This window comes from Colius striatus, chromosome 3, assembly GCF_028858725.1.
Source record: "Colius striatus isolate bColStr4 chromosome 3, bColStr4.1.hap1, whole genome shotgun sequence".
Taxonomy (NCBI): Eukaryota; Metazoa; Chordata; class Aves; order Coliiformes; family Coliidae; genus Colius; species Colius striatus.
In genome coordinates this window covers 10,297,345-10,313,894 of record NC_084761.1, presented here as the reverse complement: position 1 = coordinate 10,313,894, position 16,550 = coordinate 10,297,345, and the positions used below count along the sequence as shown (strand labels likewise).

Below are 16,550 nucleotides of genomic sequence, written 5' to 3'. Positions count from 1 at the left end.
AAAAAGGTCATATTTCAATAGAGCAAACAATGACATTAAGCAAATTGTCCTTACTATAACTCTTCAGCTGGTCTCAAGCTTAATTCAGGAATAAAAAAAAACCCCACTTTCACCATTTCATAAAGTGTTTATTGAGGATGGTAACACAGGATAAATCATGCAACAGCTCAGTAAAAAAAGGGAATCATTTAAAGGATAAAGAATGGTAACTGGTGCTGCTGATTCTGAAAAGTTTATAAAAAAAAATATTAATTGTCCAAAAGTGATATCCAAAAACCACTTGAAGCTGAACATGGAAGTTGCTTATAAAGCATTCATTAAAACCAGAATGTAGCTATTGTTTAAAATTATCACCCACAGATTACTGTAATCGACAACTTACAAGTCTCCCATTTCTACAGCTGCAACGCTTGTAGCAGGCCTGAACATCCAAGATGTTTCACCTTCTTTTCTTGAAGAATGGATACTCACAAACATTTGCTGCTAAGCAACATGCCACATCTCTTACCCCTCACAACCTGCGCTGCCAAGTGCTTTCATGATTGGGATTATCTTCCTGGTCACCATGGCAAAACAAGAAAGGGCCCATCTGTGGCCTCAAGTGTTTTCCTTACTGTCCTCTTGCCACCAGCCTAAGAAAGGGAACAACTACAAAAAGTGACTGCTCCCCTTCGGGCACCAACAGATATTTTAGCTAAGGAACTCCATGTCAGCAGATGGCACAAAGACTGGGCACCAGCACATCACATCAAACATCGGTGGTTTCAGATTTAGAGTTGACATATATTCACCTTTTGGAAAAAAAACAAAATAAATATAGTGGAATGAAAATTGAATCAAAGGGAAAGAACAGATGACTACCATCCATCAAGGAGGCACATATCTGTGCACTGAAAACAACTCCCAAAACAAAAGAAAAAAACATCAGTCATTTCAAAGAAATTCTTGAAAATTAAAAAAAAAAAAAACAGTTTGCACTTGTTCCTGGTCATAAACAATCTCACAAAAATCTCACTTTTGGAACTATTCCAATTTGAAACCATACACTGAATTTATTAATACAGTATAAGTTTCTTTATGTAAAAAATCTTTATACATAGTAATAAAAAAGATAAAGGCAAGATGCATCAAACAGAAATCTGCTGGTTGTTTTTCCTCCGTTCTTACAGAGCCGCTGATGACTACCTGCACTATAAAGAGCTGTGTTCCTGACTTTCTGTCTCAAGCATCTTCGCCTTTGCTTGTGATAAGGATTGTTCTGTCCAAGCATCCAAAAGGACAGATGCTGGTGATGGGTTTTTTGGCACTTACGCTGGCAAACTGAGCTTCTTTCCCTTGAGTACTGCAAGAAGTAGGAAAGGAAACAGTTAGTGAAACAAAGATCTCATCTAGCAGAAACATTAACACATCTGGGTAAAGCAACGATAAATTAACAACTATTCCAATTCCCCCCTCTTGTGGCACCCAGAAATTTTTGCTTTCCATCCCCACAGGACATACTAGCCTAGGACTGTGGGTTCTTAAGAGTTACCACTAACCTAGCGCAGCCTCATACAGCTTTGCAGTCATATGTTGGAAGCTGGAACTTGAATAGGGCAGGATTACTAATGCATGCAACAGAAAGCACTGCTTCTCCACTCAGGGAAAACAGAAGCTCTTAAGGTATTTAAAACACTGATGTTAAGTGTGGAATCTGCACAAAACTGTCTGTTGTCAGAGAGAAGCATGAGGATGCTTATCGATGCAAGACAACAGTGACATTGACTTAGATGTACTCATTTTAAATTTGTTGATTAGTTCATCAGACCATTTATACATTTGTATTCTATCTGTACTCAAAACACACTCCTTGGACATGCCCCACGTTAGCAGAAAGTGTACTTGATAAATCCGTCAAGGAGATTTCAGGGGGACTTGGCACATAGAATTAACAACACAGTACTATTGCTATATGAATGTGTTAATTGCTACATTCCACAACCTGAAGCTGGAAGTTCTTGCACTGCTTACCTTTTGTAACATACAAATAGAAGAAGTCACAGTAAAGAACTGTCTGGACCACACCAGCAACAACAGCTATAAGGTCAAAAAATCCCTCAAAATAGTAGCGCCAAATCCAGTTGACTAAGTACAAGGCACGGTACAGACCCAAGAAGAAAAGATAGTGAGTAGTGATGGTCTCTGCTTCCCCAGTTTTGCTGATCATAAAAAGTTGAGGGAGAATAGCAACTGATTCAAGGTAGATGGAGAAGGTCCAGAGTATCTGAAAGGAAAAACCCCACAGGTATATTAACTGTCTTACTGATAACAGAAGCACAGAAGATATTTGACTAGGCTTGACTTTTCACTCTGTAACAATGTTATGAACAGGCATGGTATTTTGGCACACTGTCCTTGATACAGGAAAAACTGAATGAAAGCTTCATAATCAACCACAGGATGGTATGAGGGAACAATCCTCTTGGCAGGCAACAGACTCTCCAAACCAGCTGTCTAGCAAGCTGGCAAGCATGAGTTTACTTGTGGGGAAACTTAAGTGCACCCAACAGTTCAGAATTCATAGTTCCATGAAATACAGTTCTCCCAGTTCTTTTAATCTATTGGTTTAAATGAGTTAATACAGAACAAAATTTAAAACAATGTCTCCAAGTATTGAAATTAAAATTCCTTTACCCTCTGATAAAATAATTAAACTCCAATAGAGTAAAAAACGCAGCCCAGTCCACTTAAAATAAGCACTAAAGTTATTCCTTATTTCATGGGAAAAATACCTCTTTCAACTTTACTATAATCACATTTTTTAATGTATTTCTTCTGACAGGAAGCCACAAGGCTGCATTTCAAATGCAATGCAGTTCTTTCTAATAATCTGGACCATTTGTGATTCTACACAATTTAATATGATAATTCCTTTTCTTTTCACCAGGTGGCACCAACTATTCACAGTGGCATTCTGAGGCACTGCTTTAACATAACAAAGGGAAGGATATTTTTGAATTAATGTAACAATCAGAGTATTTTGGGAAAAAGAGAAGTCTTCTGGTTAATACAATAATTGATGCTGAGAATAATGGTTGTCTCCTGAAGTGCCTTAAATTCTCACAGACATTTAAACTGCAAAGATGCAGTAAGAGAACAGGATTAGCCTGAACCTACTAAACACAGGCATCTTTCAAGCAATCCTCAGACAGCCTAAAAATGCTCATCTTCGTACTCTAAATATTTAAGACAAAAAAATAAGATAACCTCCTGCCCACAACTTACCTCCAGAGGAGAGAAGTCATGATTGACAAGAAATGAGAGTCCACCAACAGGAACTATCAGGAACTCCACTCTGAATGTATCATGGTTTCCATCATAGGTGGCCTTAAATTTCATGTAGATCAGATACACAGTGGCATATGAGCAAGCAATGTAGATAAGCTAAAGTGTGGGGACAGAAAAAACAAAACCCACAGAGGTTGCAGGGTTAGATCAAACTCACTGAACAAGGCCATTCCCAGGCATTAAGAGGAATAAATGCTGTCTTTTTAGGTTGTTCGTATTGTTTATGTCCCAGGCTATGTAGCAGTATTTCACTTTTCTCAGCCAAGTAGTGACTCAAAGCCACTGACTAAGCTCTACTGGTTGTGTTGCTCTAAAAGCATCACCTTGCCTCTGGTTGAAGTGACTACCCAAAGTTTTTTTAAAGACCCTTTCCTGAGTAGAGAAGACCAAGGAACTGACTGGAGAAGGAATACTCCCTTCTGCACTGCAGGGAAAGCAGTGGCCCAAAACATTCACCTTACAAAGCCACAAGTGTGCCCTTGTTTCAGCTGGGATAGAGGTGATTGTCTCCCTAGTAGCTGCTACAGGGCTGTGTTTTAGCATGAGAATAATACTGATAACACACTGATGTTTCACTTATCGCCAAGTAGTGCTTATCCTATGTTAACCCCACTGGGGGTGGGGTTGGCAGGGAAAGATGGATCAGTCAGCAGCTGTGCATCACTTGTCTTTCCTTGGGTTTTAGTTCTTTGTTATGTTAATTTACATTATTAGTATTAGTTATTGCTATTATTAATATATATCATTTTAATTATGAAAATATTCTTCTCTCAACCCACGAGTTTCACTTTTTTTCCCTGACTCTCTTCCTCATCCCACTGTGGGGTAGAGGTGTGCAAGTGGCTCAGTGTTGCTCAGTTGCTGGCTAGTGTTAAACCAGGACAATGTGCCTACATGCAATGATGATAGAAGGGGTCTTTTTCCGTTCAAAAAGTCTGGGAGTGGCATGGCTCATGTGGCAATTAAAGCTCCATTCAGACCCAGCTATTTAACATACCACAAATTAGCTGATTTGATTTCAACCTTTAAACATCAATAAAAGCTGAAGAGTGGCAAGTGGCCAGTGTTCTTACCAAGAGGCCACAAAACCTGCCAAACAGACTGCTAGAAGCACTGAACTCAAATTCAGTTCCAATTTTGGTTTGTGTCAAACATAACCATTTTTAACTGTTATGGACTTCATAGCTATCCCTCGTGAAACAGGCAAATAGCCTTACTTTACAGATCAGAGAAAAAATATCAGAGAATACTTGACTTTCTTTTAAAGGTCAATCCACCACCATCAGGACAGAGGTCACACTGTCCTGGAGACAACACAATACCGTAGCCTAGACAAATAGCTTAGCTTCTGCCTCAGGTTCATCACAAAGATTAAACATTCCAAACCATTTCTCACATTAAGTACAGGTTCTTTACCACTGAAAAATAACAGGTTTACAAAACTATTGTTTGTAGATGATACTGATCACTAGAAATGCTGCTCACAGATACAAAACGCTACAAATACTGTATGAAGGAGTTCAGAATCTAAAGATTCTACTACACTAGCACCCTGGCTGACTGGAGAAAAAGGACTACAGACAGGACAGAAGAGCAGATACAGGGAATCCCTACTACAGGTGTAAACTAACCATAATTGGCATGGTTACAGAAGACATTAAAAATGTGTGAATGAACCCCAACTCCTTATTAAAGATTTCTTCATAAGAATCCTGCTGTGTTTTGGGACACATACAAAGTTTTCATTTTTTAAGGATACCAAGATGGTAGAAAAATGACTGTAGGACACACCAGTAGAAATGCACCCAGGACTCATACAGGTGCCATGAAAAAGACACTGTAAGATACAGAGCATTACAAATCCCAAACATTAAAGTCTGTGGGTCATGAGGAAAGGCAGATAGTGTCAATCTGTGTATTTCTGTATGTATGCCTGGAACACAGAAGAAATTAATTTTCCTAAATATCTGATGATCACTGCCAGACAAGTGGAGCTAGCTGCCATCTGTACTTCAAAATTTCTTTAGAAATACTGAAGAAAATCCTAATTCTATGGAAATTAACAACTTTTTTTTTGCTGCCAGTTACAGCATTTTCCTCAGATTAGAAAGTTAATTTAGTTACGTTGTGGGTAAGCTTATTTGTATAGTATTACGACTGTGTAATGTTATTATTCTCCTAAACATATGTAGGCAGAGCAAGAAGCTGTGTTGGGACACTCCAGCAGCTTTATCTCAGCACTACAATAATGGGCCTAAGAGCCAATTACATCACACAGTTTCTCCAAGCAGTAACCTTTGAAACTGTAACAGAGGCTTTCATTTTGCAAGTTAATATTGGATTTTAACAGAGGAACACTCTTTCATTACTGGAAAGATTCAGTTTACTATAAAGTTGACTATTACAAGTGTCATCTCCCACATTCATTCCCTTTCTGGCTAGGAGGGCTGCAGAACAAAGATGTGGCCATGACCCTGAATCACAACCAATAAACAAATTGCAACAAAACACCCAACCCCTAGCTGCTCCTTCAGTGCATCCAACAGTAGCTTTCCATAGTCTCAGAAACTACATAGGAAAAAAGCCTGTCTTTCAAGAGTATTTTACTTTACCCCCAGTTCTTCATCTAAACTGTAAATATTAAAGTTTAAACATACACATTTGACTTCTTAGAAGACAACAGTGTGATTAAGATCTAACCAACATTTTATTTCACAGTATTACTCCCTTAATTCTTCAGTATGTTTTGCATTATTGACTATCTAGTCTTTCCTCTTGGCAAAGTTATGCTATTCTGAAATCTAAAGCTGAAAAGCATCAAGAAAATTCAAGAATAAAGGAAGTGGGTTAAAAGGGGGCCTGCTCTGGTTTCCCAAATACACCAGTCTGCACTGGTGCCACAAACAAGCTGCACTCTCCCAGTCTACTGCTTTATTTTCTTCTACTCAGCACCACAAATTTCAGGAATAAATAAGAAATGCAAGCCCCAAATTTGGGCTAACATTCAGTAGGCAAGCAAACAGAGCATTAGCTGATGGAAGCTATGTTCCTAAAAGCATACTACTGTTAACTCTTGATCAGTCTCTGACCAGACACTAGCTACAACTCTGACAACACATTTTGAATACTAATTTACCTTGTAGTAGAGGAAAAAAGAGATTTACTTAAGCTCTAATGTCTCACTTGAGAAATACAGTTCATTTGAATCATTCTTCTAGAAGCTTTTACTTTTGTTCATCAAAAGAGCATTTGCCCTGAATGTCACAGTCCCCATGCGACAGTTTTTAAAAATTGCACATACTGTGTAGAAAAAAAAGGAGGGTTTTGAGCCCATTTTCTTTATCCAAAGCCCTTCTAGAACTTTCTGTAATAATTGTGCAGTGGGACATTTAAAGAGGCTTTTACTAATGACATTATGCACTCTGCATGCAACATTAGTGGCTTTTCTAACTCTTCAGTATACTCTACCTTCATAGATGTGTTATACAATGAAATGAATGAAGTGAAGAGGTCCAGATAACGGGTAGTGAAGACCAGTGCAAACAGAAGCTGGCTTTTCCCAGAAATACCTAAAGCAATAAAGGAAAGAATTAATTATTCAAAAAGTGATGATGTGCCTTAAAATCCTTCACATCGAGGATGAGAAAGGATATATCCTTTATATCTAAGCAAGTTGATTACAAACAGGATAAAATCCAGGCTTCCAGAACTAAGCTGTACAAACAAAACTGTAAGTTCATGTATCTCAGTTGTGTGAAGTTAAGTCACCTATGCATTGTGTTGTACTGGAAAAGGTGCTAGCACTACACAAGATTTGGAAGCTACTCACAGCAGATAGGGTAATCTACAAAATTATCACCTACAAGCTATCTGTTCTGCATTATCATTAGACACAATGCAGAAAGGCTGTATTAGCTTTCAATTCTCTGAGTGCTGTCACATGCCTCAGTACATTCCTTAGATGCTGAAGAGGTACAAGGGCAATAGACACTACAGATCCAGTGATAATCAGAGAGTATGCTAGCACAAATAACATGATTTTGAAGGAGTAAACTGGTTTTAAAACATTAGGCAATTCAATTAAAAAACTTAATTGACCACATGGTGGGGGGGAAAAAATATTATCAGTCAAACCCAAATGTAACAATGCAACTATGTAACTATAACAAAGTACAAGAAGAGAGAAATGAGCTAAAACGACAGACATCTACATCTTCAAAGTAATTTTCAATCTTAGAGCAAAGCCCCAATATCAAAACATTTGTTGTTTGTACTTCAGCCATTAGAGCAGAATTAGAAGCACAAATGCTTTGCAATATCAAGTCACTAAAAGCTTCTGAGAACTCAAGCGAAGCATCACTCCACAGTACTAATGTCGTGGTGTCATAGCAGGGAGATAAAACAATCCAGACTGCACCTCTACCTTGCCATTTCCTTTTTTGTTTGTTTTCAGTCATCCAGAGTGAAAATACTTGAATCTGAATCTATTGCAAAAATATGCAATTTTTGTCCAAAAAACAAGAGGGAAAAATATTCCCTAGGAGAGGGTTATGGTGCAAGGCTGAAAATCCTTGTCCCTTTATAGAGAGATACTTTTGAGAGAGGCTTTTATTAACAAAGCCATAAAGCAATTAGAAGAAAGGCTATCTGCTATGGTTATTGAAATCTTTTTCACTGAAGAAACACTGAATAAGTTGCCCCAGAAAAGGGGACTTAATGCTTATATATAGGTACAGGAATGGCTGAAACAACAACAATTAAGAAGTGGTTTTGTTTTCAACTTTCATATATCTACAAGGTGATCCTACTGTAATACCTGCAGGACAACCCAACTGCCCATGAACAACTGTAGTACAGGAAGCAGCAAATGCTTCAAAACCTACAGTAATGCAGACTATAAAACTATCAAACAAAAGCTGGAAGTCTTTAGAAAAAAAACAAATAAAATCCACAAGCAAACAACAAAGTTCAGGGAAAAAAATCCTGACCTACATTTAACATTCCTTGAACCTGACCTACTGTGTTGCAAGGACAGCTGAAGCAGTACTTGCTCAGCTGCATCCCAGGAGTGCTCACTGACACTAACTCCTGAGTCTGGCTCTCATGCCAGTGAAAGCTCTCAGCAAGCCAAGCAACACTGTCCTAAGGGCAGAGCCTACAAGACAAAGGAATCCACACCAGGACAGATTACAGCACAGCATCACGCTACAGCATACACTCTGTTAAATTACTTTGCATGCTGTTCTCTTTTGGTAAATAACTGTGAACAGCAAGAAAAAGCACATAAGATACAGTAATTATTAATAACATCTACAACTTTGGATCTGGAGGTACTGTCACAAAATACACGTCATACACTTGACAAACTCCTCTAAGCCATCGCCCATCTCACATCCCCCACTCAAAAGATGAAACTTTTATTAAGGCTTTTGGTATTTCCACTGAACTTTGAATCTTTAGGAGATCCTAAAGCCATGTTCAATTTTCAAGTTACGTAGGCTAGACCAAGCAAGGTTCAAAGAGTAAACCAAAGGCCTATGGAGAAGACAGGTACACCTAGAAAAAGGAAGTTCTGTACCACTAGCAAAAACAGGGAGAGAGAAAAAAAATAGCCTAAATATGCTCTGCTGTAAGAACCTGATACATTGCAAAGCTTCAGGAAATACATTGATACACCTGCCACAGCACTGGCCTTGGCTCATGGTTGGCAACTGCAATCCACTGAGCCTACACTGCTGCTGTCTTCAACCTTCTCCTTTTCCTTTTACTCCCACAAACATTACTTAGTTCTTGAGCTAAACAAAACACATTTTTATTTTTTCTTCTGAAGCTCTGGGCTCAAAATCTGAAGAGTCAAATCTCTCATTTTTGTTCCACCCTCACATGGAAAAACTCCTTCAACTTCTGCACTCTAGCTTGGCTAAAAGCAATAGCATGAAGATTTAATTTGAAAGCTTAGCTGACCTTCATAGCCAGAGAAGACAGCAGAGCTGAAATAGTAGTACTTTCTCATCAGCTTCACTTTGCTATTGTGAATTAGGTAAAGAGCAACAGGCAGCAGCAGAGGCATTTTGCCTGGGGAGTGTGTACACTATTAGCTATGAACTGCATCTCATCACCATAAAATCTACAAACTAAAGATTTTTCTAAGGAAAGCCAGTCCGTACTTTGTCATGGAAACTTCACAGACTTTTTGAAGTATTAAATTAGAAAGTAGTTTTCTTCAGTATGCCACATCAGCCAGAAAACCACAACTTCTTTGGTTCTGCTCGTAAAACACTAACTACAAATCCCGTACTTCCAATTTTAAAACATCAGCCTATCTCTAAACACAAATTTGTCAACTGATAAAGGTCAAATTTTCCTTCCAAGAGACAGAAGAAATTCCTAACTGAGCTGAAGTAGTACTTTTGGAGAAAAACAGGCAAATTTGCAACAGCCTACAGCAAAATGCTGTCTAAAGTCTTCAGCGTAGCGTATGAGCTGGTCCACAGTAGATCCGTAAACAAAACTGTGGAACAGCTACGCTGCCCAGAAGTAGTATTACAGATTTCCTATCTACTTTTAGAGTACTCAGCATATAATTTGACAGTCTTGCAACTGCAGGTCACCTTTAACATCTGACAAATGACACAGAATAGCAAATCAATTTTCAGGCAGTAATTCACCGTCCAAACAAACTCATTTAACTTGGAATGGATTAGAAAACACAGACTGAACATGACAATGTTTGAAAGCATGGGATTCTTCAAGTCTCATGAATTTTCTCGTTATGACATGAAGTCAATAATGGAGTTACCTGCTACATTCTCTACAGCTCCCAGTAATTATTTTTGAGCTATTATTTGGAGTGGCAAATGTTTTTCACAAATTCTAAATCTGAAAACTCAAATAATCGGTCATGCAAAAAATTGTTTCCCTGCCAGCTCTGAAATCATGACTTAATTTGCTTTATCCTTTGTTCTCTTTTTAACATATTGACTAAAAAACACCCAAAGTTTGTCCAACACTGAAAATTCAGACTGCTTCACAAGGCAGATCTATCCCAGTCTCACCTCAATTAGAGGAATCACTTCTTAGGAAAGAATACAGGGACTGATGTGTCTTGAGAAGACAGTAGGTTGCAGCAGTGGTAAACGGGCTGTCTCCCTCTCCTTTCCAGCTGCCTTTCCAGGCCTCTGAGCTCCTCTTGGAACAAAGGCCTCAGACAGACACAGATGCAAGCAGAAGAGAGGAGTCGGCACCATGTGGTTTGCCTGCTCTTCATGGATCACAGCCTGGCCTTTAGCAATCAGTTAGAAGCCTTTATTTATTTTCTAAGCTTCTGCTGCTTTAAAAGTGCACAGTTAAAGCAGCAGCAGGTTTGCCTGCATTTCCTTAGTCACCAAGAAGCATGAGGTATAAGTTTATTCCATTTATAAACTTCTCTAATGTGCAGAGTAAATAAATCACAGAAAGTCCACTAAGAAGAGGCACTTAGCAGCTGCTCAGCATTAACTGGGTAATTATTTAGGGGTTATTGTTGTGTATGACTTTACAAACATGTTTTATACAAATATTTATTCATTATGGTTTTATTGGTAGGAACCACAACTTAAAACAAAACAGTACAAGGAACAGGATGGAGTCCCAAAAATAAAACTCTGTTCTCCTTTGAGGTGCTCTTCTGGCTCCACAAACTTGTTAGGCCTCAGACACCGATCTCATACAAGTAACATGGTCCTGGATTTACTCTTAAGGACTCAGGCAGAACTGGAAAACACCAAAAAGCCAATCCCAGACAAACACATCCTCATGTCCCCTTTTTCTCCCCCAGGAAAATCAATGAAGCAGACATGTTCTTTTTAAAGAATCTGTGCATTCATATGTGTTGAGAGACACTGGCTAATTTGGTAGAAGGAATAGTTGAGTGCCCTATGTAATACAGACTCATTTACTTTTCTGTGTTGGAGAAAGCAATATACAGATAATGATTGGTACAAGCCTAATTTCTTATGAATAGGTCCCTACTAACAGAGATCCACAATCACACAACTAACTTAAGGAAAACAACACCAAATCACTTTTTAAGCAGAAATATGAGACTATCTGTGTAAATAACCTCATGTCCAAAGGTCACTTAAGAATCTCTTGGCTAAAACCCTATCTGAATTTCAGCCTTACACTAGAATTTCTCATTTTCCTTCTTCAGAAAGTGAAATATACTTAGTTTTTAGGATCATTAACTTCATTGCTTGTAAACATGACCACATTTCTCAAGTAAGGTGGAGGACAGAACTCTACAGAAGAGTTGGAGAATGCTAGGCCCTCTCCTGACAGATCCAGACACAATTCCTGACCCACTTGAGCCATGAAAGTTCATTAGGAAGGAGCTCTTGCTTTCCATGGACCTCAGAAACAGTAACCTTGTGCTACCATTGCATTTGGACAGTGGAGTTATTTGCCCGAGTTCCTTTGTAAAGTTAAGAACATTTTCTCTTTATGTGTGTTTAAAATCAAAGCTATTTATATTTTTTTCTCTTGCACTATCAAGTGATTAGCAAAATATGATCTGACAAGAGAACATGCAGCACCTGTACTTCCTCTTACCTGTTGTGCAAATCTCTTTCACTTCCCCATGCTCAGCTCTTTCAGGTTGCTGTTTAAACTAATTCTTCAGGTTCTTAACTAAACACTTTACACAGACATCTGATCAACAGTGTTCACTCAGCATTTGAATGGTATTTCATGTCAACACGTGGCAAACCAATTTTAAGAACAACCACTCTTACTAATGAAGGAGAAGCTCACCAGAGAGCAGGCAAAGTCAAGCTCACAGCCAAATCCCAGTCCACAGCAAAAACGGTATTTCCCGGGTTGGTGGCCTGATCCACTGAGCACTGAAATGCCCATTTTTACTTAAAACAACTCCTAGTTTTCAGAAAGCCACCAGCTACGCTGCAGTTACAAGAACCGCTTGCAGTTCCCTCCACCCACCACACCGTACACTGGAAGCGAAAAATCCAACCACATCACACAGAATTCGAGCAAGCGCGTACAAAACACGGCAGGAAGGAGCAGCGTTTCCGAGGCGGGCTGGCAGAGGGGCTGCAGGAGCGGGTCTGCTGCCCGGGGCTCAGCTCGGAGAGCAGCCGAGACCCGGCTACCTCTCCGCCACACCTCTGCCACGTCAGAGCAGGCCGGGATCCGACGGAAAGCCTCTTCACTCCAGCCTGGCACCGCTCTCCTACAGCCTCCTACTGCGGCTGGTTCGGGCCAACAAGAAAAGCCTTCTGCACGGCACGAATCACGGTTTAGTTCCAACTGCCGAGACAGCGGAAAAGGGGAGGGAGCGTTCGTCAGCCGCGAATGCAAAGCGGTGCGCGGAGGGAAAGAAGGGAGAGGGCGAGGGAAACTTCAGGATCTGCAAACTGCAAGTCAGCTACTCCCGATGCTGCACCAAAACCAGCTTTCACGCAGCAGAGCGGCACCCAAAGCCGCCCAGTCAACGGGCGGAGGGACGGCTGCGCGCTGCCAGGAAAGGCGAGAAAAGCAGCTCCCGATGGCCACCGGGCGCGGCGAAGGGAGGGAGGCTGCCCGCCTCGAGGGGGACGCATTCCTCCCTCCCTCCAAACCTGCCTCCCCATTCATTCGCGCGCCGCCGGGCAGTTACATAAGGAAGGAGAGACCCTCTCGCGGTCAGCCGAGCGGCGGAGCTCGGGGATTAAAGTATGAATAATGGCAACTACTAATGGCAACGCCGTTCCCACGAGGGCACCCCCAACCCGCAGGAGGGAGGAGATGCGGCTCCCCTTTCCTTCCCCGCTCCCCCTGCTGCCCACCTGCTTCCCCCCACTCCGGGTTTAGGGAGGGCCGAAATAGGAGGGAGCTCTGGACGAGGGCCGAGACCCCTCTTCCCTGCGTTGAGGGAAGCAATAATCCCTTTTCACCTGCACGGGGCGAGTTCTGCCGTCCCTTCGGAGAGGCCGATTCCCCCTCTGGCATCCCTCCCCGCGTTACCTCAGCTGCCTCCCGTACGAGTGATGCAGGCGGGACCCCCCCCACCGTGCTGCCCTGCAGCCCCCCTCCCCCGCCGGCTCAGCCGGCCTCTCCTCAGGGAGCGGTCCCTGAAGAACGACAGAGGCGATCCCAGCACCCCCCTGTTGAGGCGAGGAGGCGTCCACAGCGCCCAGCCCTCAGCGCGGCTCCCCCCCGGCACCGCGGCCCGGAGCTGCCCGGCCAGCCCCGCCGCCCTCCCCACACCCGCCCCGCGGCCTTCCGCCACCCACCCGCGCAGGAGCGGCTCTTCCAGATCTTGAGCAGCAGGATGATGATGGCCGCCAGGTGGGACAAGTCCCCGGTGAGGCGGAAGATGTTCATGGCGGCGGCGGCAGAGGCGGCAGCGCAGCCCGGAGCCGGGAAGCGAAGATGGCGTAAGCTCAGCGGGCACCGAGCGACGTGGCCCGGGGACGTGGCCAGACAGCCACCGCGCCCGGTGCACGCTGGGAAACGGGCGGGAGCGGCCCCGCCCCCCCGCCGCCGGGGCCGCCCCGCGCTGCCGGGGCCGCCGCAGCCGCTCGCCCCAGGGCCGGTCCCGGCCCCGGTCCCATTCCGTCCCCTCCCCTCCGCCCGGGGCCACGGGGGTACGCGCGACCCTCCGCCCGTCGTCCCTGGCGCTGAGCGGGGAGCGGCCCGGGCCCACGCCCGGCCTAGGCGGGGCCTGGCTCCGCGGCGGGCCCCGAGCAGCCAAGTGCTCGCCCGGGGTCCCGCGCGCGGTGGGCAGCACCGAGGGTGGAATAGGCCACGATCCCTCTGTTCCCCGCCCCCCGCCTTCTTATTTTGCCTTAAACTGTGGAGATGCCGTTTTAGGGGAATGAATTGGAGCTTCTTTGTTAGGCGACAGTGAGCTGAAGACAGAGCCGGGCGAGGCTGCGACAGCACCTCCCGGCCGCGAGCGCCAGGCAGATGCCTGTCAGAGAAAGGAGTACCCAGAATGAATGGGAGGGAGGAACTGCCGTGTAATTCAGCCATCGGACATGGGGCTGGTTGGGCGGTTGATACTTAATAGCTATAGTCGTGTTTTGTGAAAACCAGCAATTGGCTTGATTCGAGTTTAAGTAGCCCCAGAGAGTATGCAAATCTTACACGAATAAAGTCATTATTGCTTGCAACAATAAGGCTTTGCGATTTAACCTGCTGCCTCCTCGCAGTCCCGAAACACCAAACCTGAAGGAGGACATCGCCATCATAGCTGTCCAGGGTGCAGTGCAAAGAAGTGTCTTCTCTTAAGCAGTACTCTAATAAACTCTCCAATATTCTCTCCACAAAACAATCAAAACAATACCCAAGAAAGCAAGGAATAGCCCAACAGGAATAGGATTTCTAATGGCTGTGGAAAATAGGTTATCTCTGCTAAATAGTGATGCTTTGCTGTTTCACAGCGTTTCAGAAAGGGTTATTTCTTAAGAATCTCTTGGATTCTGTTATTTCATGCCCCGTTTGAGGAAACAGCATGAGGACTTCTCTATTACAGAATGATGCACAGAACCACGTACAGAAAATGTCCCACAGCAGAAGGTTAAGTATGGTTTGAAAAGTTATGAAAAAGATCCTCACTGCAGCCTTTCACTTTCTTGTTTAAAATTTAGCACAAACATTGAAAGCTTTAAAAGGCTTACATATTTTGTGACAGAGAACTGATTAGTACCTCCTATTGAGTTTGTCTTTTTGAAAAGTGCCTACAGTATAACAGAAATTTACTTGTTTCCAGAGATTAGGACTCAAAGGCTGTCCTCTTAAATCACTGTGTCTACAAGTACAGCAATACAACTCCTTGACAAGCTCCATAGTATCTCTTATCTTACACTTACAATGTCCTAAGAGGTTATATATTACATTTAGAAAGTTCAGTAGATTTGAGATCTAATGGAGTAATGATATTAAACATACTAAATAACTGTAGGCTTCAAATAACATTTGATGGAACTCGAAGACGTGTGGTAGGAACCCAAATCCAGCACTTGGAGAATGACAGCATTTGACAGCTCCCCAGGTCCATGGTACAGACTGCAACAGCAGGGGAAAAAGTGCAGCTGCATAAGTACAACCTCTGTGGTTGCAGTGCTGTGGCACTCCCACCCCTACACACGGGTGTAACAGTAAGGTCTGGAAGCACAGTTTATGTCTTACAGCACTGGCTGAACTAGCTGGATTAGCTCTTTGACATAGGCTTGATTGAAATATGTACATTTAACGTGTTGGATGTAAACACTCCTAAAAAGATGAATACTGAAATAAAAGTGTCTCATAAAAACTGACAGATGCATGTGTGGAATTGATTTTAATAGATACATTAAAGGCAGAGTGCTGACATCCCTTCTCTCTCAAGCCCTTTCCCAGTTGATGCAGGTTATATTCAGAACTTGTTTGATATCTAAGTTGTTTTCTGACAACTGATTAAATATTGAAACATGTCAGGCCCCAGTTAAAGGTGACCTGGGGCAGCTTTAGCTTGTGCATCAAGCCAATACATGATTTTAACTAGAACAATAGCTGTTCTCTGATAAATCAATACAGTTATTTTCTATACAACAGTTAAAATAATTGGGGGAAAGAGTACCAGAAAACACAGTCCTGCTGTATTTGTGACAGATAAGTATTTTCCACTGTTGTCTTCTCTAGGAATTTACTCCTGGCCTCTCTCTTTTCTCACGGTCCCCCAAAGCAAAGATCACAGATATTAAATGAGATGCTGTTAAATATTTGTAAGACTAATTAATACCAGCTAAAACATTAGAAGGCAAATGTTGCACTGTTTCCAGCAAAACAAAAAAATCCAGCAATGACAATTCCTCTGCTTAATACTCCAATGTAGTCATCTGAGTTGTAAGCTCTGAACAGGCCTTGTGTTCCCATATCATGAGGCCAAGAAAATCCTCTTGTTAATCTGGATCGTAAAAGCAGATTGATGCTGAACAGGAAGGGGTATGAAGTGACAGATGGACATCAGCTGCTTGCAACTCATTGCAGAAAAAAATCTAATACATTTCTGGACTATCTATTTCTGGGTACAATAAAAAAACAGATGTGAATTTTGATTAAAATATCCTATGGTATAAAATTGCTACAGGTCCTGGTTCCAGACAAGGTCGAGTGGGGTGTGTGAGCTGGGCTTATAATTTCTCCGTTTATGGACTTAGGTAGATATAGAAAGATGGTAATAGATCAGACACTGAAGTTTTGTG

The 16,550-nt window shown here is 42.3% G+C and overlaps 1 protein-coding gene across 1 annotated transcript; it reads right to left on the bottom strand.

Moving 5' to 3' along the window:
- Window positions 1-1,026: 1,026 nt before the first annotated feature.
- Window positions 1,027-13,793, bottom strand: KDELR2 (KDEL endoplasmic reticulum protein retention receptor 2). Its single transcript, XM_061992828.1, has 5 exons — window positions 13,596-13,793; window positions 6,796-6,896; window positions 3,265-3,423; window positions 2,011-2,263; window positions 1,027-1,342 (listed from the first exon to the last, which is right to left on the bottom strand). The coding sequence occupies exons 1-5, from the start codon at window positions 13,684-13,686 to the stop codon at window positions 1,308-1,310; spliced, it is 639 nt and encodes a 212-aa protein (XP_061848812.1). The 5' UTR covers window positions 13,687-13,793; the 3' UTR covers window positions 1,027-1,307.
- Between the last annotated feature and the right edge of the window lie 2,757 nt (window positions 13,794-16,550).

Excerpts from the sequence above, each read along its gene's own strand:
- KDELR2 (XM_061992828.1), bottom strand. The coding sequence starts at position 13,686 with ATGAACATCTTCCGCCTCACCGGGGACTTGTCCCACCTGGCGGCCATC. Across the intron at positions 6,897-13,595 it reads GAAGAGCCGCTCCTGCGCGG|GTATTTCTGGGAAAAGCCAG; the intron begins GTGGGTGGCGGA and ends TTATTGCTTTAG. Across the intron at positions 1,343-2,010 it reads CTATTTGTATGTTACAAAAG|TACTCAAGGGAAAGAAGCTC; the intron begins GTAAGCAGTGCA and ends TACTTCTTGCAG.